Here is a 22,048-nt window from a genome sequence, read left to right as displayed (position 1 = left end):
AAATTAAGTCAAGAATATGACTGCCTTACTAAAGACCGCATAATATTCCAATCTCCATGCTTCTTGCACGTTTCTCAAATACGTTTTATTTATTTCACTTTTGTCCAGTTAATAAAAGAAAATTTAAAAAATTACCGAAGGTATTTCTTCAACAGGTGAATTGAATTTTCTAATTTAACAAAACTTTTAACTTCTTCAAGTTACAGTCGTATTTTTTTTTTAACATTAATGATTTCATAGCAATTTTTCCCTTTTTTTTTAATCTTCCTAAAGGAACAGAATTAAATGTCAGCATTTCACCTTTCAGTATTAGTAAAAATTCTGCTTTGCTGCTAATGAAGGATGATTTCTCGGATCTCGCGAAATGTGTATAACCTTATCCCCTCTCAATCAATCAATTCATTTATGGAGAAATTCCTCTTCTGACTCATTTTGAGATTTTTTGCAATCTTCGATGTAATTTATATGAACTCAGATTATTTTCAATTCGAAATAAAAAATACAAAAAAAAAAAAAAAAAAAAAAATCTCATTTCGACGAAAATTACAACAGAAAGCTTTCCGGTTAAGATACACGTTTCGAAGTCACCATCTCAATACAGAAGTTACTGTTACGTTATATTGTCTCCCTCCTTCTAGCATGCCTCCGTGATGTAACGATAGCACACTTGGAGCATATTCGAGAGTTCCAGGCTCGAGTTCCGGCGAGGGCACTGCACATATTTCACGTGTCCTGCTTCAAAATAACCTAATCACACTACAGTGGGGCCCGAATTTAAAGGTGGACAATAATTCGTTGCCACCAGGGTTTGACTATTGGGTTCCCTAATCCCCAGTACACTCGAAGCGTATTCGAGAGGTCCAGGTTAAGTACCAGTGAGGGCATTGCACATTTTTCACGTCTCCAGCTTCAAAATAACCTAATGACTCTGCAACGTATCTACTTATACTAGATAACTTGCAAAATTCTCAGCTTTCCTTAACTCTGGTTAGGGTAACATGCAACAGATGTCATAATTTTACACCTACCTCATACTTTCACGTTAAAGACTTCCAGTCCTATCAGAGGCATTAGTAATAATATAAATTTAAAAAACAACAGCATTAGTAAGAAAAGTTCTCTGAGTATTAATTACTGATCGAAATTTTATTTATAATTTTCTGAGTTGTCTCACAACTTTAGAAAATTCATAACAATTATTTTTAAAAAACGTTTACTAAAGAACAGTTTCTAAAAGTTGCAAGTTTTTTTAATAGAAAATAATTGACAATTAATTTGTTTCATTGTATTTTCTTTACTCTTAGTTTTTTTTTTCATATAATATCACTTTCCTTCCAAATCATCAGTACTTTTTTTTTTTAATTTGAAGTTAGATAAGGTAAATTTCTGTAATATTTGAGTAAGGTAGCTATAAGCAAGGTCTGTAGACAGACATCTCTTCCTCACCCTGAGGTCTCCTACTTGAAGGAGTGAGAAAAATGAAGAGTGAAAGGGTTCGGTTTGATTTATTTTATTACGACAAAGCCTCGAGGACTATCTGCCTAAGGGAAGAATGCTTTCGTGGAGGACTTTCTAAGGGGAACTGGCTCGTATACACGTTACACGTGGGGAAAGTCACGAAAACGCCCATGCAGCCAGCCCGTTCGGGGAAGTTCGAACCTCTGACCGAGCTACCAGTATTCAGCGACTCTACTGCTGACCCGCTGGTGGGCGAAGACTCGAACGGAGTAGGGAAGACGTTGCTTTGTAGCAGGCTAAGAATCACGCATCTTTTCTTATAAGATCCATGACTGGGAGCCAGTGACTTCATACAAGAGTAAAGCTTATAATATGTTAACCTTGCCTATGAGAATATTGCTCTTGGTGTAGTTAAAATGGAAATTAAAGATTTCAGAATGATATCTTGAAGTAAAATTAGTATTGCTATAAAAATGTTCCTTTTAAGAATATTAAAAGACTGGAAATCACTTCACTAAATTACTTAATGATTACACCAAATTACAGTTTACTGTAAAATGAAATCATTCGTGTGCACATTCCTGTGAGTAGAAAATAACTGTAAAATACAGAAAAGATGGACTGATTAAAAGTAATGTTGGAAGAAAAAAGAAAGATATCATGTGCACACTTAAAAAATAAAGAAATTAAGCTAGAAAAAGTCAAACGAGTAAGGAAAATAAATCAAGTTAGATCAAAAAAGTGAGAGAGCTAATGCCTGCTGCAGATCCCAGTATTAACAGACAAGAGTACTTATATTTAAGCATAAATCTTGTCATCAAAACGCTGGTTAATAAACCACTATTTAGCTTACAGAAAAAAGGCAAAGGTTTAGAATACTACGAGCCACTTATTAAATACCCAAAACTTCTGAAGCAGAGAAATGCTTATCCATGAGACCAAATTTGATATTTTTGGTAATAAGGAACATCACTTTGGTTTGGGAATAACTGAACGTGGTTTGGGAAGAACTCTTGTGATCCAAACCATTTCTATCATGATAAACCATAATGATATGGGAATGCTTTGAACCAGGGGGGAATGGAAAAAGTTTTATTAATTATGGGATCATGAACCATAGGTTTGTTTAGACATACCAAGGAAAGCCTAAAAGAAAGTGCTATTAAGTTGGGCTCGGATGAGAAATATCGCTTCCAATAACATAACGACCCAAAGCATACTTGCACATACTGTGTTGCTTGTTTGTTTGGGCTAGTCGAAAAATAAAATAATAATAATAATAATAAAAATAATAAAAAAAGAAGGAGGAGGAGGGTTATGTGCTTAAGGACAATGAAGAAAGGATCATGGAAGATTTTCGATGCGAAACTGGCTTATATTTACGTTACACAGGGAGAAACTAGCATATATTACAGTCTGGAAACTGGGCAGAATTGCTTAGTATCTGCTTACTACTTTATCATTGTAAGCAGATACTACGCAATTCTGCCCAGTTTCCAGACATCGATATAATTGAAAATTTGTTTCTACATTGGTAAAGCTTTCAGACTGTTGTAAAAAACTATAAATGACGATTAAAACGCATTCTCCGCGGAAAACACAACAAAATATTTATAGACACAACTCACTTTTCAGATTATTAATAAATAAAAAAAAACGGATTCACTGGGAGAGTTTGACGATATTGGCGACGACATAATTTCGAAAATATTGAGCTTTTGAATTAAACAATATCAGGCAAATTGTGATTCTTACTAAATATACCAAACCGTCATCAATACCTGTTTGGATTTTAAAATGCATGCTGAATCTTATTTATGATGTACTCTGGTTCAAATCTTACAATATACTCTTATCCGTACACTACCCTGTTAATACACGAGTAAACACAAATGAAGAAATCATAAAATATTTCGAGAAGTTTCTCTGGTATTTGTGGATCTTGTACTCAGTTATTAAAAAAAGGTCTCCCTGAAAAACATAACTATACTTTACCCTATATTTATTTGATTGCATTATAGAGATCTTGATGCTGATGCAGAATATATAACAAAGATTATAGTTCAGTGGCTGAAGTCTTCATATCATATTAATAATTTCGAAAATTTTGGAAACTGCCATATAAAATCGATGTACCTAGGCAGCGTCTGACAGTTCTATATTCACATATTCTTACTTACTCTAAGCGAAGAACTTAACTAAGATAGGAAAATTAAAAAATATTAAGTGTTGAATGAAACTTGTTAACATTAAACAGAGAATCTAGGACGCATTTTTATAACTACAGTCAACGCTCGCTACAACTACCCCTCCGTAATTGACTATTCCATTACAATATCTGGTATAAAAAAATCTCGAACTGATGAAAGTATCTTAATCCATTTTCGTAGAACATCAACAATACTACTAAAAACAGGAAACAGTACCTTCTTAAAAGGAGGAAACGGTAAGAGACTTCTGAAGCTTATAATGCGCGATCTTGACCCAAAATAATTCTTTGAAAACTTTCAAACCGTTGTAGCAGATCATGCATCCAAAAATAAGCGATATAAGAATTATACGGTTGAGTGAATCGGCAATGAATTTTTTTATTGTAGCATTCAGTATCTCTTGCTTTATTCTGCGCAGGTAATGATAAAAATATTCTTCGTAATTGTCTGCACTAGATTAAAGTAAGCAAGGTCTGAAAGAATTTAAAGTCATTGGATGAATATTTTTTATTCAGTTTGGCGAAGTTCATTGTTTGCAGTTCTTTTACCACCACTATTCAGACTAGCAAATTTTACTTAATTTCCAAGAAGCATCTTGTTTAAAAAAAGAAAAAGCTTTCGATCGAGTGTGGCATGCAGGACTTGTGTACAAGCTTTCAAACTGCATACTTCCTAATGGCTTTCTAAAACTGATTATTTCATTTCTCAAAAGAAGAACTTTTCAAGTTAGATGCGGTGATTCTCTCTCCAGCAAGAAAGTAATGTACAAAGGCGTCCCACAGGGAAGCGTACTTTCGCCAAAATTATTTTGCATTTTTGTCAATGACATGCCTCAGCCATTCTCTTCAACTGTTTTAAAGTATGCTGATGACACCGTGGTTTTAACTAACTGAAGTACCAAATTAATGAAATAGATGCATGGTGCAAGCTATGGAAGATTAAAGTGAACCCTTCTAAATGTAACATAGTGATTTACAGATGGTATAAAAAATTGTTCCCGCTTAATATTGACGTAAAAATTGACAATATCCCAATTCCTGTTGTAAATTCTTACAAATATCTTGGAGTGCATATTGATAGAACTCTCTCTTTTCATGATCACGTGACTTACGCGACCAATAAAGCTAATGCAGCATTCATGGCCATCTACCCGTTATTAGGACGAAATTCTAAATTGGATTTAAAGATTAAAAGAACACTTTATATCCCCTTAATTTGTCCAGTTTTATTGTATACCTGGCCTGGGCTACAGCAACGAAAACAGACAGACAGAAGATGAATGTGTTACAAAACAAGATACTTCGATCTATTACAAACGCTCCCTGGTTCATAAGAAACTCGCAGCTCAATGAAGAGTTAAAAATTCTACCAATTCAGGAACATATTCTGACCACAGCACACAATTCTTTCACAAGTATGCAAAATTCTCCATACTCTGCCATAAGAAATCTTACTACCTACGATCCCACTCAGAGTTTTGTAAAACGCCCACGTTCAATGCACCACAACCCACGGTGGTAGTGATAATACATAATGTAAATATTTCGTATTTTTTTTTTCGTATCTTATTTAATCACTTTTTTGCCTAGTTTGTGTTTAGTGTTTTGCACCAAGGACTTTGTGATTTTTATAAATCATCTTGACAAAGTGAACTGTGCACCGTTTTTGTGTATAGCCAAGTTTGATGTTATTTTAAAGTGTGCTTTTCGTGTTTCTTCAACGGACTTTGATTTTGCAAAGCCATTGAACTGTGTAATTTAAATATTTACAAACGTGGAAATTACTTACTCTCTGAAGTTCAGTTAGAATAATCCCAGCTACATTTTTTTAAAATTACATGTATTTTAGATATCAGCTTTTTACGTCTCATCATCATAACCGCTCTGCTTAAAGCAAGGATCAATCTGAATTTGACTTTATGTCATGTGACTTTACGATGTACTCGTTTCTCCTGCTCTATGCACGCTCACGTAGCTGCTAACTGTGTGTAAGACTTCAGCCGCACCTACTCATGTATTTACGAAGGCATTATTGCTTAAATGGATTAATTTCAGCATCTTTGTTTAAATGCTTGAACTTTCACGAAGGAATGATTTTCCTGACTTGCCACCAGTGTTTCTTAGTTTTTTTCGTCCCCAGGACGCGGCACACAAGACAGTGTGCCTTTGACTGAAAAAAAAATAAATAAATAAAGTAAGAGCTCAAGGACCAAGATATCTACTGGTGATTACTCTTTGTAGTAGAGGCAAGACTTTAAATTTACGATCCAGATCCAGTTTAAAAAAAAATGCTAAGTAAAATACTTTTCAAGTTTAGTAGTTTTCCTACTGTTAACTCAAACTGAATGCTTACATAAATTTTTGGAAACATACATAACGGTGTAGATTGTGGCTATAATGACCTCAGTTACAGTGACATCACAAATACAGCCGTAAGTTTTAACCTCGACAAAGCTAATGGGCTTTTAGAATATATAGGCATCAGTACCTTAAAATACAAAAATGTAAAGTGGTGTGGTGTATTTAATTATGACAAAGCACACTAGGGCTATCTGCATAAGAGGAGGGATGCCTTTCGTGGAGGACTTTCTAAGGGAAACTGGCTCGTATACACGTTACACATGGGGAAAACCACGAAAACGCCCATGCAGCCAGCCCGTTCGCGGGATTCGAACCTCGGACCGAACTACCAGTGTTCAGCGACTTTACCGCTCGGCCGCTGGTGGGCCAAAAATGTAAAGAATTAAATAAAAATATTAAAGATTTCAGATTTTAAATTACGTTCAAAGGGGCGTTTTTAACATTTTGTCTCTTACCTTTATTTATTAAATATCACGTTATTCGCACTTAAACCATAAATTTCAGTTCAAGAGCAATATCGCAAAATAGTTTTAAATTGAGCATATTTTTAGAATTTCCGATATAAAGTCTCACACGCTGGAGATATTTTTTTTTTTTTTTTTTTTTTTTGTACAACGTTGCCATTGCTCGCTTTGAAATCTTTGAGTATTTTTAATCAAAAATTCGTTAAAGTTTTACAAAATATGAAATCGATAATAAAACAAATTCCAAATTTCAAATTTGGGCTTCCACATGCCCGTATTCGCAGTAGGATTACGTCATTCAAAATTCGATGGCTCTATGTACCGTTGTTTTATCACAATGCGAGAAATATACATACATTATGCCGATTTTTCATTATTTAATTTCTTCAAATATAATACAGAGCTCTAACATTTGGTGGCAACAGTTTGAAAAATGAAACGGACATTTATAGTGAACCAACGCAAAATCGCAAAACGAAAACAATAGTCCTTCAGGAACAAAGCCTCTTTGGACTAATAAAAATAAATACATAAGTTACATTTATGATACAAAATTTAAATAATGAATTAAAACATCATACCTCATTGGGGGGGGGAGACTCCAACTGAAATTACGATTTCACTTCAAAACTGAGAAGCTTCGAAACCGGACTCCGCTAACCCCCGTTTAATTTAAGCAGTTTAGTAATGTACGCAATACATGTAATCTCAATCACGACTGAGTCCTTTTAAAAAACGCAGACTGATTCATCTGGAGACCCTGTCAACAAAATTAGCGGCTGTGCTGCAGAAGTACCTGGCACGTGATGGAACTCTTCCAAATGTACCCCAGGTCACTTTGTCTTCATCTTGATGTATGTAGTATTACAGTAGGTGGATGTTTATTTTGAACAATTCTTGTAAATATCAAACATTACCGTTTGTAAACATCCTCGATTAAAACGATTTTTAGCTCTCTGTGTTCTTTCTATGCCCATGACACGGTGATCCTCACTCGTTCTGTCAAAAAAGTTATACTTTTAGTGAACATTCAAGATAAAATTTCACAGGAACTTGGTGAAACTTTTGGAGGACTTCGATAAATGCTGACAAGTTTAAGCTCCTCATCACCACACGGGACCGTAAACGCAATTTGCACAAGGTACTTAAACACAAAATACACCAAGATTATAACTGTTGATTACCTTGGAGTCAAACTGAATTTCGGACTATTCTATTCTGAAATAATCACATCTCCTAAGTATGCAGCAAAGCTATGAATATTACCATTAAATTTCTTTCTTTGCTGGGAACGCCATTCTACTCCCGAAGTTATGCCGAGGCAGAGATATTCGTTCCATATTTCTCTACAGCGGATTATAAAGGACCTCAGTATTAAAACTGTGGATGAATATTTACACAACATTAACTCTAATTCCTTCAACAATGCAATCAATTCAAGCACTGCAACGTTTCTAAACATATAGACTATGAAATTTTAAGAGACTGATTGTGCAATGAGACCACACTCGATTCATTGGCAACTTTTTGATGTCTCCTCCACTTGATTGGATTTTTTCTCCTCCGAGGCAATGCACTCTTTTTTTTTATATATATATTTGCCTCAGCCTTTTCTTAAGGGTCTTTCAAGATATCACAGGAAGCTTCCAACACCATCATTGAAGGTACGTGAAAAAAAAAAAAAAAAAAAAAAAAAAAAAAACCACCAATGGCTGATGTTAACTCCTATATATAATTGCGTATTTGCATACGTTCTTCCTACTTACTAAGTTTCCACGTTCACACATTTCATATTCCACCACACATTGCATTGCGAAATTTATTTCTTATGTAATTTTACGTCACCCCTTAAAGTTGAGGCAATTAATTCTTAAACTACGTAAATAATACACATACGCATATATAAATGCACATGTATATATATATATATATATATATATATATATATATACAACCTAGCTTATTAATTATATAGATATATATATACAACCTAGCTTATTAATTATATAGATATATATATACAACCTAGCTTATTAATTATATATATATATATATAATGATATTTTTAAATCAATTGATTAAATTAAATTCTAATCATATTCCTTAATAATGTGTTGGCGATTCTCTCCGAAATTGCATCCCTGTTCCTAAATTTTGGCGAAATCCTTTCTTTATTATAAATTATATTAACCTGTTGGCGCCCACCAAATCGCCAAACTCATAAATCTGTCATATTACATAAAATCCTTAAGAACACTCCTGATGAGAAGATAGCGTCACCTCGTGATTTTAATTAATATCGCTGATTGGATGAGCACCAGGACACACACATATCTATAAATAGGGTTTCTCCTTAAGGTACAGGAGGAACGCTTGTGAGATGGATGCTAAAATAAACGTATCACTTTATATTCCAAAATTTTTGTGTTATTCCTGTTGCCCAGGCTGCACAACACAAATAATGTATGAGAAAATACATTTCATATATATATTTCAATTTTTATTTTATTTTATTTTTTGTATTTCCTTTTGGGGACTAGGCCCTTTTTCATAATTTGATTTAATTTTTACCTCCTGATTACATACATATATTCTTAATTAATTTTATAATTTTATTATATATAAATATATATATAATTATAATTTTCCTAGTTATATATCTACATAAAATTAAATTTTACAGAAAATGTCTTTTTAACATCAAACATTTTGTTGGTTTTTACAGAAAGACACGAAGTTATGCAGAAGTAGCTGGTCAAATTAGCTTTCTGGTCTTTTTATTTGGATCTACACTGGGGTAAGTATAATGAAATAGAACTTTAACAGTGTTTTGAGCTTCCAACAAATAAACTTCTATTCTGTTTGCAGATATGCTTCAGGTACTGTAACTACAGGATTCACTGACTTTTACTTAGGTGTCAGAAAAGCAACTTATATACTGTTTGGACTTGAGGCTGTTTCGGTATATATTCTTACTATTTTTCTTATGATAAAATCTTTATTTCTAGATGCTGCTCATAACATAAAATCTCACCACATACATACCTATAAACCATATACAAAAGATGTTCAGTTAAAGAGTAAATAGATACTAAAAAATTATATAAGTAATAAAATGCCATAAAAACAAACAAAACATAATTTTATAAAAATGAAATCACTATCAATATAGCCAGGTACTGTCTTAATTAATCTCTTAAAACCACTGCTATTTTTTTTTCGACGAGTCGCCACTAACTATTTCTTATTTATAATCCTCAGTTCAAAGTTATGTAATGAGTAAATGTGTAATCTGAAATTTAATTGAAAATACTCTTGTAACATTTTTTCCGAGCCTTTGATAAAACTAACTCCGTGTTGTTTTAAATATTTTGTTTTTTAACTGTTTGAATACACCTTCAATAAAATATTTCACTTCATAAAATTCAGAATTCTCTTATTATTCTTTGTTTAGATTACTATGAATGGTTAACTTATAAGGTATTTTCTCCCTCCTTTCCTCATGCCTTCGTGGTGTAATTCGAAACGTACTCAACGCGTATTCGAGCAGACCAAGGTTCGAGTCTCGGAGAGGGCACGACACGTTTTTTACGTCTCCTGATTTTAAAAAAATAAAAACTCTACAAGCTGAGATTTAAAAAAAAAAAAAAAAAAAAAAAAAAAAAAAAAAAATTGTGTGAAGAGTAAAGTATCTCACAGAAGCTTTACCCATACTTAATTTTTCCTATGTTACGTATTGTGGAGTATTATTTCTTAAAACTATTAGAGTCATTTTAAGTAACAAAACATTATTACATGATAAGCACACTAATATCTTACATTAATAAAGAATTATTTAAATCTTTGGAATCTTTGAAATGTGCAATTGCTTTTATTGTAAACAATAAAATAAACACATATAAGTTGTTACTCAATAAGCAACTATCAAACATTTCCATTCATAGCTAAAAGGAAGTAACATTTGAATCGCGACGAACGGTTAGCTGTATAGGGGTTTCCGTGGTTTTTCTCAAGCGTAACGTGAATACGACCCAGTTTCCCTTAGAAAGCCTCCAAGAAAATATCCCTTCCCTTAGCCAGATAGCACTTGTGTACTTTGCCCTAATTTATTAAAGATCAGCAACGTGCTGTCTGTTATTTATACTGTCGGCAAGGCTTTTGGCCAACTAGTGTACTCGTCGTGGCATAGGTTTTGAGCAGTCAAAAAAATGTGTGTGAATTTCAAACTGCGAGAGGTATTAGCGTTCCTAACTTAAAGCTTAGCTGCAAAATCACATTTTATTGGCCCTGTAAATTTTACCAGTGGCTTCTAGCCAGCTTATTTATCTGCACCTGTTGCAAAACGGGGAAGATTACAGCAATGCTTTTTAGCATTAATGCTTCATACCTGTTGTTACGTCACGCGCAATTTATCTTGTTTATTTCACTTTCGGTTTCATATTTCTTCAGAGTACCTCTCGCTAATAATTTTTTTATTCTCTCTCACGTTTTACATAGCATTTTACAATTGCAAAAACACTATATGTTATTAACTTTTTATATTGCATATTGTATATTGACTTTGTAAATTGCATATTGTATATTGACTTTGTATATTGCATACTGTATATTAACTTGATAATAAAACTCTGGGAACACAAATAAACGAACTGTAAAGAACAAAGTTTTGGTTAATTTAAGCTTAAAATATATATTTTTGGTTTGAGTAATGTATTATTTAATTATATTTCTGTTACTTAACATCATTATTCAGGTAGCAGCAGCTTTCATCTTTGCTTTCAAACGGAACTACAGATCTCCAACGCATCCAGGTGCAGCGGAAGAAAGACAACCGATACTTGAACACTGAGATTTTATGAAACATCTATTTTAAGGCATCACAGAAAATGCAATCTCATCATGATACGCGGTTTAATTTATATAACTCCATATTTTCCTGTAGCATTCAATTACCTTTGTTTTTAAAATGTGTGTTACTGTTTTTAAAATTTTATTAAAACATTTAATGTAATTTTTGTATTTTTCTTCAGTTTACAATTCAAAAAATATCTTTTTCCACAAAAATAGAAAATTTATTCAAAGTAAAAGGCTATCAATAGCTTTTAATATCCAAGCTTGAAAGTATATAAAGGACTAAAAGAAAAAGTATCCCTTTAAGCTTCTTCAAAGGTGCAGAGTTCAGCTATGAAAAGTATCAAAATACGAAGCGAAATACTTGTACAATGAAGTCGTTTAATTTGAAGTGACAGTATTCATAGCTACCTTATCAAAGAGAGAGCAGTACTGTTGCGAGCTTTGTATAGAAATAAAAATGTGCCGCATACTTTATTTTATAGCCATTTTCTGAGTAAAAGAACTACTGCACGATGCATTTTTTAAAAACTTTTTCTTATACATTTTTCGACATTAAAATTTTGGATAAAATCCTAGTACACGGTACGGCCTTTGCGGGATTTTGAAAATTGTCGCCAACACCAAAATGACTAGTTAACTGCTCATCATAATGTCGCCCAAAGTCGCCAAATCCCATTTGTACCGTACACTAGGATTAAACGAAATTTTGATATTAACTATAAAAAAGGAGAGCTAAAATCTGGAATTACAACGGCAACATGCACTGACGTAAGATGACGAAAGGCGAAAAACATCAGCCGACTACACTTGATGAATAAGCTAAATGAATGCCTGCCAACAAACAAAAACGAATAGATCTTTACTACCTAATCAGAGTGCCAGACGACGATACTTTCGAGGTCGTTGTTCGCAAATTGATGCATTAGGTGGAAATGTAGAAACTCGTGTGCCATCTCTCTTCCGTGGAACGGTGTTTGGTACACGAGGGTACCTGAGCGACAACGCTCTACCCCTTGTAGAACAGTTTGCGAATTGCGAATGGTATGATGAAATAACCTAAAAGGTATCTAAAATAATTTGTTTTTTATAAAAGTTTTTAAAGTGAATAATTAATAATTTAGAATTCATATTTAAGCCAGAAGTTAAATGCTAATTAAAGTTTTAAGCAATGTCAAATGAATGCAGGCCAGAAGTCGTCGAGCTGATGAGCGTGTGGATAAAAGCAAGGTTAGGCGAACACTGGTAATTTGAACCCGGTAAGTAAGACATAAATACTATGAACGTAAGACTAAAAAGAATGCATATTAGATACAATAAGAGAAGGTTAACATAAACCGTAAAGGCATTATAATAAATATTGCATAATATATACATTCAGTTGGGCCATGGGCCTGTCCATATTTGCTAGGTCATTGTAGTCATAATTACAAATCTTAATGGCTGGATTAATAGTTGTTCTTTGTTTTTCATGAAAACTTTTAGCAAGTTTATAATAATGTGAGCGTAGTTGCTCCATACTCAGTTCTTCACTTCGCTTTAACTATATTTTTCTAAGAACAGAATTTTGTCAAGTCTGTAATTTTTTCCTATTACATTTTTTGGTATAGGCCCAAACTGGACTAGCATAACATAGTAATGGACGGAGAACGGACTTATAAATGAGTAACTTCTTGTCAATTGATAAAATACTGTTTCGAGCAATTAAAGGGTATAGTTTAGCTTTACGAACTCGAAACTTTTAGATAATAGATGTAATATGTGGGGCTCATGAAAGAGTTTTGTTGAGGATCACCCCAGGATAAGGGACCTGCTTGGCCCAAGGAATAGGGGTGCCACTAAAGATGAGATTTTTCTTGAATTTGGTTTTTTTTTTTTTTTTTTTTTTTTTTTTTTTTTTTTTTTCCTTTGTGAACGTAATAGCCAGTGTTTTATCCACGTTGACTTGAATTTTCCATTTTGCAAGCCAAGTCTCTAATGTATGGATGTAGTTTTGTAATCGTTGAATGACTGGACCTACGAATGCCCTCTGTGCTAGGATCGCAGTGTCGCCTGCATACATAGCTAATGTTGTGTCCTGTGTGGATGGTATGTCATTCACGTAAATATTAAAAAGTGTGGTTCCAAGTAAGGACCCTTGTGGAACGCCAGCCTGGATGGCATGGCTTGTGGAAATTGTGCCAGAAATGTGAACTACGAAGTGTCTACCGGTTAGGTAGGAATTAATAATGATGTAGCCTTGGAATCCCAGGGCGTGTAATTTGTAGGTGGGAGCATCCAGCCAGACTCGTTCAAAAGCCTTAGAAATGTCTAGAAACAGTCCTCTAGTGACCTAACGTGTTGCCATTCCCTCGGAGATGGTTTCTACTCTGTAGAGCTGGTTAGTTGTTGACAGTTGCTTCATAAAACCAAACTGGTGTGGTCTGATGATATTATTGCTTTCTTTGTAGTCGTTGATTCTCTTGAGTAGGAGAGCTTCACAGATTTTACTGATGGAAGAGAGTAAACTGATATGGCGATAAGACTCTGGTTTAGATGGAGGTTTTCCGGGCTTGAGGATCGGAATGATCTTCGCAGTCTTCCAAGGTTGAAGAAAGTGTTGCCATTTTAGAATAAGGTTGCAAATTCTAGTAATAGTGAAAATGGTCTTGACTAGGAACTTTTTTATCATACAACTGGTGATGGAATCTATGCCAGGACTTTTCTTTTTCTTGATTCTTTTGATATATGCATAGACTTCTGACAGGAAGGCTGGAATGATTTTGTCAGCGCTTGGATTTGTTGGGAAGTTGGAAAAAAAGCTGTGAACTAGATTTTTCTGTTGTAGTGTCATGAATGTTGTTTGTGCGAAATTGAGATTCCAGATGCATAGCTAACAGTTCTGCTTTCTCAATTTCAGTGTAATGGATCCTTTGTGGGCCTTTAAGAGGCGGAATGTTATTGTGGCATTTCGTATACCTTTTAATGGCTTCCCACGATAAGTTGCCATCAGCGGAAAGTGAATTGAGGTAGTTGGTCCAGTCTTATTGTGTTTGGGTATTTAAAAGAGACTTGACAGTATTGACTAACCCGTTGAATATGTTATTGTCCTCCCGGCTATGGGTTCGCTGGAAATGTCTTCTGGCTGCATTACGTTGTTTTATTAACTGCTGTAATTCCTTGCTTCTATAGTTACGTTTTCTTGGTAGCTCTCTCCTTGAATTGTTGTGAGCAGCAGTAATGGCAGTTGTGAAGTTCTGAATTAAACTATCAATATCATCCCTTGAGTGTATCGTTGGGAGTGTGTATTGAATGTTGTTTAGAGCTTTGGCGAACTTTTGCCAGACAACAGTGAAGGCTCTTGTGTCTGATGAGGTATAACTGCTAATATCCAGAATCATTCTGACCGGATTATGGTCAAAGGAGAGTTCATCCAGCACAGAAACATCTAGCCGTGTGCCATCTGTGAGTCATTTCAAACACTTCTTCTTTTAGTGCAGTTAACACATTTTTTCCTCTCTTTTCAGGAAAATAATGTAACGAAGATGTTTAAATTCTATTCTAATACAATATTTAACCTACGAACGTCATGTGTATAATTTAATTTCCCAGTTGTCTTCAGCCGTCGAAGCCTAGGACTCTATCTAACGCAGGGGCTCCCAACGGGGTCGATATACACTGCGGGGGGCAATGATGATCAAGGGTTTGATAAACTAATATGCACCGACAATTGTTTGGCATAATCGATATACCTATTGATTTCAGAAACATATATTAATAACATTGATTGTTTGTTGGTATAAAGCTACATGATACAAAAACGTATTCAAAACACATAGGTACGCTAAGTTTTGAAGTTTAAAAGTTATTCTAGAAAAATGGCGCAAAATAAAAATTGTTATGGAAGCAAATTTATTGGCAGTTGTTCTTGTCTAGTGGAAGCAGGCTTTAGTCAAATTAATACACGGGGGGGGGGGAAGGTTAATAAATTAAAAAAAATAAATAAGAGAGGTGCTTTAAGAATTAAGTTAAACACTTGTATTCCAAATATTAAAAATTATGTAGTAATGATAGGGAAAATTAAAATCTAACTTTTGCGTAATTTAATTTGTGGTTGTCTTTCTAAAACTAGTTTGTATTTGTAAAATTTTAAAAAATACCCAAAAATACAAAAAATAATAACACATAAATCTAATTAAAAAATTTGTTTTCAAAACGTCTGTTCATATTCTTGGCTTTAAGTTTTTCAGGTGCCATGTATTATAATTGTAATGTATTCCGTATATAATAGAGAAAAATGAAGTGGGTCGATGAAGAAAACCTTTCCTTTAAAAGGTTTCAATATAAGAAAAAGGTTGGGAAACCCTGCTCTAATGCTCTCGATAATTTTTTTTGCGTTTGAGCCATGCAGAAACTCACCTAAATAAAATAAAATTTTAAACGAGATTAAATATATACAATATTTCTATTAATAGTATTAATTATATGATCAGGCGGAGATGTAGGTCTGTGAGCGGGAGATAAAAGTTTCAGTGGTAGGTCATAGAAATATGTGCGCGGCAGCGAGCTTCAGCAGCTTAAAGGAAGCATGGCGGACACCCAAATATATGACTCTCAACGATTCTTGATTTTTGTTTATCTGTACTTTCATCAACTTTAGCGAATGCTTCTCTCTTAATTACTTCATTTCTCTGAACGAAGATGTGGAGGTAATTGCAATTAATTGCAAAGGTACTCCGTAATTCAAACGCCTTGGTCCTTGGTCCAAAATATATTTTATTAATTCAAATATATTTAACAATTCTAATTTATTTCGAACTCTTAAAATGATTATGTAACGAAGGAAAAGGTAATTAACAAAATAACAATACTTTATACATTTTACCGCACAATTTCAAAGGTGTAATGCAGTCATTTTACAAATATTACAGTTGAGTTTGCTGTATGGTTTACGCCTTCCTACCTTTTTTTCGTAGATAAAATGAACAAAATTACAACTAACAGTATTATACAAAGCTTTAGATTTCTCAGACCTTCGGTGAAAAACTTTTATTTTAGTTTTTTTTTTTTTTTTTTACATTTTGTTTGCATTTTATTGGACTTAATGAGATTTAAAACAACATTTTCAATAAATGTTTCCTTCGGTTAAGTTCCGAGAGGGACATTTTTATTCAACACAAGTATATGTCGAGTTTCAAAATCTGGGGAAAAAAAAAAAAAGAAAGAGTCAGCATTTGACACTTCTTGGACATTGCTATGGTGTGATTTGTTCCAGCCACTATTTCATGAACAACATTCACGGTCTCTTTTATTAAATTGTAAAAGGTGGTATTTTAGGTATTTTAAGACTACACAATTTGCATCGTCATCATGCATAGTGAATAATGAAGCTACATCATTTTAAACGTATGACGAAAATAGAGTTTGCATATGAAAATCTAATAAAAAAGAGCTCAACCTGATTCTTTTCACTTTTTAAAAGCCAACTTTTTTGCCTACATATCGACTGTTATGTGTGTGCATATATATATATATACACATACGCATAGCAGTGCATACTAAAGCATAGCATTCTAAAGTTCGACATCTATCATATCATCTTATGTAACACGTAACATTGCGAATATTTTTTATCCAATCACAGACCAAAATTTCAACAAAGAACGGACGCTATATCCCTCGCTGCTGATGAATGCGCACTAAATTGGTTTGCTAACACTTATCAGTTATCTCTCTGCTTCATCAATTATCTAAAGATGCGATAATCTGTATAAAATTGTAGGGGAAATATTGCACGCACGATAATGTGTGAAGAAGGATAATTAGTTGTCTAGCAATAAATTATGTCGTGTCTTTGGCCATGTCTGTCTGTGAATGCTAGCTTTATATCCACTCAGCTATCAAGAATTACATATCAATAGTTGTCAAGAATTTACAGATTATATTACGCACACATCTCTCTCTCTCTCTCTCTCTCTATATATATATATATATACAGCCAGGGTTTCCAGCGCCCGGGGACAATTGAGGAATTTGCGCCCCTTTCTGTGTGCCAAGAATGGAAAACATTTCATTAGAAAATTTCGTAGCATCAATTTGGCGCCCCTTGGATGCTGCGCCCGGGGACAGATGTCCCCCCTTGCCCCACCCTAGCTACGCCACTGAATACAGCGTGTTTCAAAAAGAATATACGTATTTTCAAAAAGAATATACGTATTTCGAATGCACATATTTATTAAACTGTATGTTATACGAATATGAAACTTTACACACATATGTACCAACCTCTCAAGTTCAGATTACAGATGTTACAGATGTTCAGTATGTCCTCCATCAGCGATATGAACAATATCACATCGATACTCAAATTCCTTTCATACCTCGGGCAATCATGTCCGTCGTCGCTGATGTTATGACAGTAGTTATCGGTTCTTCACTTCTTCTAGGTTCTGTGGGAGTGGTGGTACATAAACGATGTCTTTAATAAAACCCCACAGGAAAAAACCACAGGGTGTCAAATCCGGTGACCACGGAGGCCAGCTGAGACATGCTAAGTCGCCAGCTTCTTGACGACCAATCCAACGGCTGAGTAGAGTTTGATTCAGATAATCACGCATTTGGCGACACCAGTGAGGGGATGCCCCGTATTGTTAAAAAATGAAGTTGTCTTCGTGCAGCCTCGGAAACAACCAGTTTTGTAACATAGAGAGATAATGCAGACCGTTAACCGTGTTTCCATCAAAGAAGAATGGGCTTTAAACAGATAATCGGGATATCGCACAAAACACATTGATTTTGGGCGAATCTCGTAGATGTTCAATGGCTGCATGTGGGTTCTGTAGGCCCCAAATTCGAACATTGTGTTTGTTTACATGTCCACTAACATGAAAAGTTGCTTCATCACCAAACACGATGCGTTGTGCGAAAGTGTTATCATTGTCAATAGCATCAATAATCTCGTTACAAAATGCCACACGTTTGCGTTTGTCATCAGGACACAGAGCCTGTACCAAATGTAACTTGTACGGCTTCATAACCAACCGACGTCTCAAAACACGCCAAATGTTGTTGTAGGCAGTTATAACTCCCGACTAACACGACGAGTTGATTTTGAAGAACTACCGTTGGAAAGCAGTTTGAATTCGTGCAATATTTTCGTCGGGAACACGAGGGCGGCCAGGACTCTTTCCTTTACATACACATCCTGCATTTACAAACTGTCGATACTATCTGCGAATGTTCCACCCATTCGCAGGATCACTTTGGAACCTCAATTTGAAACATCTTTGCCCTATAATCACGGAATTGCACTTCCCAAACTCGAGAACACAAAATGATTTCAGCTGCGAAGTAGCCATTTTAAACATGTGACGGTTACTGCGCAAAACAGAAGACAACTGACATCTAGCGGCTATTAATATAAACTAGACTATGTATTCGTTTCGCCAATATCCGAGCAGAGGCGCAGTGATCGATAGTTTGGACAAAATAACACTTTGCAATACGTATATTCTTTTTGAAACACGGTGTATATACAGGGTGTCACGTAAATGTTGCGACAAACTTCTGGGGCAGGTAGGGAACATTATAAGGATTAAAAATTACATAGGAAGCCATGCCCAGAAACGTCATTATACGCCGCCAGGGGGTGCTGTACAGGAGAGTCCTAGTGGAAAGAGACAAGCGTCTAGCCCCTCAGACGCTAGTTTCCTCCTGGTTCCTCCCTGAACATCTGCGCAGGTTACTGCGCATGTCGTCATTTTCCTGAAGGCGCCTCGTATTTACTGTTATTTACTCTGCTCTTTGACTGCTGTGGTAGCGTGTGATCGCTGATACAGTTCTCTTTTTTTATTTTGCTTCGATTATTATATCTTCTGCACAAAATCAAGAAAAACTGCCCATTTCAGGGCCAAATACTTCTGTTTCCTCAGAAGGTGTTTTTGATTCTAAATCGAATCAAAATCAGGAAGGAATAACCGTGTGCGATAATTCCAATTGTGGTATGTCTGATAATTCTGATTGTGTTGCGAGTGATATGGTTCATTGCGCAAATGATTTTAGTATAGCTGAGAGTAATTTTGTTTGCTGTGATTGCTTAAAACTTTCAACTATAGATACAATTTGAAACGCCATGCATATAAATTTCATTACAATAATACTACATTGAGTCTCTGAAAACTAAGTTCTAATAGTATGGTTGATTGTGCAAATAATTTTAGTGTGGCTGAGAATAATTTTGTATGCTCTGATTGCTTAAAAACGTACCAAAATAAATGCAGTTTGAAACGCCATACCAACACATTACACTCTAATAATACTACATTATTTATTCTATAAAAAGTGGTCGATCACCAAGCTACAAATGTGAGGACTGCTATCTGAAATTTAATGACCTAAAAAATTGGAAATATCATCAAAATAAAATTCATACTTCTAACAGGTAATTATGTGTGTCCTGTATGTTATGCTAATTTTGAAAAGCGAGAAATAATATTTCATTTCAATAATGTTCATGATGTTGATTTGAATCATACTGAGCTGGAATTTAATTCATTTGATGATTTTTTGGCATAGAAGGCAGAAATTGAAAATAATACGAAGTCAAAATTTCTTATGGAGTAAGCATATTTAATATACATGGTGTAATGCCACTGTTCAGGAAATTTTATATCAGAAAGTAAAGGTTTGCGTCACTTAAAAATCCTTGATAGCAATAAAATAAATGCATATTGCCCAGCTGAATTAAAAGTAACAGAACATACAGATGGCAAATGTGTAGTGTCATATCAGAAAAATATGGCCCACCAGCGGCCGAGCGGTAAAGTCGCTGAACACTGGTAGTTCGGTCCGAGGTTCGAATCCCGCGAATGGACTGGCTGCTTGGGCGTTTTCATGGTTTTCCCCATGCGTAACGTGTATACGAACCAGTTTCCCTTAGAAAGTGCGGTAAAATCCTAGTATACGGTGCAGCCTTGGCGCAACTTTGAAAATTATCGCCAACACCAAAAATGATCCAAAGAACGTCTATATATATACTATACACACATACTATATATACTATATACATAGTATATACTATGTTTAACTGTATATTTTCTTTGAATGACCCGTTAACTACTCATCGTATATGTCCCGTTTTTACTGCTCATCATAAAGTCACCAAAAGTAGCCAAATTCCGTGTGCACCGGATACTAGGATTAAACCGAAAGTGCTCCACGAAGGCATCCCTCCCCTTAGGCAGATAGCCCTCAAGGCTTTGCCATAATCTCACGCACACACACATATCAGAAAATACATATTGGGCATCGGAATGATTTAGGTCACTTATTTTTAACAACAGATGAAATAAAAAATATTGCATCAAAGATAGCAGCAAAAATTTCTCTGGATAATATTTTAGATGAAATTAGAAATTCTCTATGAGATGCTGGGCTTGAGAAGGTTCATTTACTTACAAAACAAGATTTACATAACATCAAAAAATCTTTCAATTTGTCTTCTAATTCTGTTAAACATGAAAATGATTAGGTTTGTGTAGATACGTGGGTACCTGAAATGCAAAATTCTGAACATCCATGCATTTCATTTTATAAAACCCAGGGATCAACATAGCATGAGTGAATATTGTACACAATATTCATTTCTAAAAGGAAATAATTTTGTTTTGATAATGATGACAGAAGCACAAAGAGAGATACTGAAAAAATTTAGTTCTGACTTGTATATGTATTGATGGTACACATGGGGTGAATGCATACAGATTTGAACTCGTAACTTTACTTACAATAGATGATTTGTGCCAAGGATTCCCGTGTGCATTTTTAATTTCTAATCCATGTGATCAGCCAGTGCTATCATTTTTTTTTTTTTTTTTTCCATGTATTAAAGAAAATGTTGGGCAAATACAACCACAAATATTTATGTCTGAAATGGGTTCACTACAGAAACGTCTTTTTTGTGCATGGCATATTGATAGAGCCTGGACAAACAATTTAAAAAAAAAAGAAAATCAATGGTGTTGAAAAACAGGCAAAAGCATATAAAATTATTAGATCTCTCTTAGAAGAACAAGACATTCATACTTTTCATACACTGACAGAAGCAGCAATAAAATTACTTAAAGAAGATCCTGACACTATTGAATTTGTAAATTACTTTGAAGCGTATTATTTATAAAATACATCTAGCTGGGCATACTGTTATAGACTTCACAGTGGTGTTAACACAAACATGTACATCGAATGAATTCACCGAACATTAAAATATATTTATCTTCATGGAAAAAATGTTAAGAGATTGGATAACACTATACATGGTATTATGAGATTTGTAAGAGATAAAATGATTAACTGCTTAATTACAGCAAATAAAGTTAAATTAACAAGTAAGATTTGGGTTTTAAGAATCAGACATAAAACAATTGAAACACTATGTTTATAAGTAATAGAGAATGAGAATGGATGGTCTGTTTCATCAACACATACAGAAATATACACTATACATAAAAGTAACAAAACTTGTACATGTCACATACAGTGCACTGTGTGTAATCTATGCATTCAATGACATATATGCAGCTGTATCGATTCATCAGTTTGTAGAGACATTAGGTATTTTTCTGAAAGCAGGCAAGATGAAAAATATGCAACGCCTTCACCGGGAATCAAACCGCGGACCTCTGGATACATATCACACCATGAAGGCATGCCAAGAAGGTGGGAGAAA

General features: G+C 34.5%; 1 protein-coding gene and 1 long non-coding RNA gene across 3 annotated transcripts in view; one reads left to right on the top strand and one right to left on the bottom strand.

Moving 5' to 3' along the window:
• The window catches only part of LOC118182337 (MFS-type transporter SLC18B1-like), a 135,716-nt gene extending 124,213 nt beyond the window's left edge, over positions 1–11,503 (top strand). The window contains exons 13-15 of the mRNA XM_035351672.2: positions 9,218–9,289; positions 9,361–9,454; positions 11,246–11,503. Coding sequence (XP_035207563.1) covers positions 9,218–9,289; positions 9,361–9,454; positions 11,246–11,341 — 262 coding nt within the window. The 3' untranslated portion in view covers positions 11,342–11,503. The remainder of the gene's footprint in view (positions 1–9,217; positions 9,290–9,360; positions 9,455–11,245) is intronic.
• The window catches only part of LOC118182338 (uncharacterized), a 315,423-nt gene that overhangs the window by 285,667 nt on the left and 7,708 nt on the right, over positions 1–22,048 (bottom strand). The window lies entirely within an intron of this gene.

The sequence above is a fragment of the Stegodyphus dumicola genome, chromosome X2 (assembly GCF_044657685.1).
Source record: "Stegodyphus dumicola isolate Sdum_Otavi_A_Nest chromosome X2, ASM4465768v1".
Taxonomy (NCBI): Eukaryota; Metazoa; Arthropoda; class Arachnida; order Araneae; family Eresidae; genus Stegodyphus; species Stegodyphus dumicola.
This window is presented reverse-complemented; position numbering and strand designations above follow the sequence as displayed.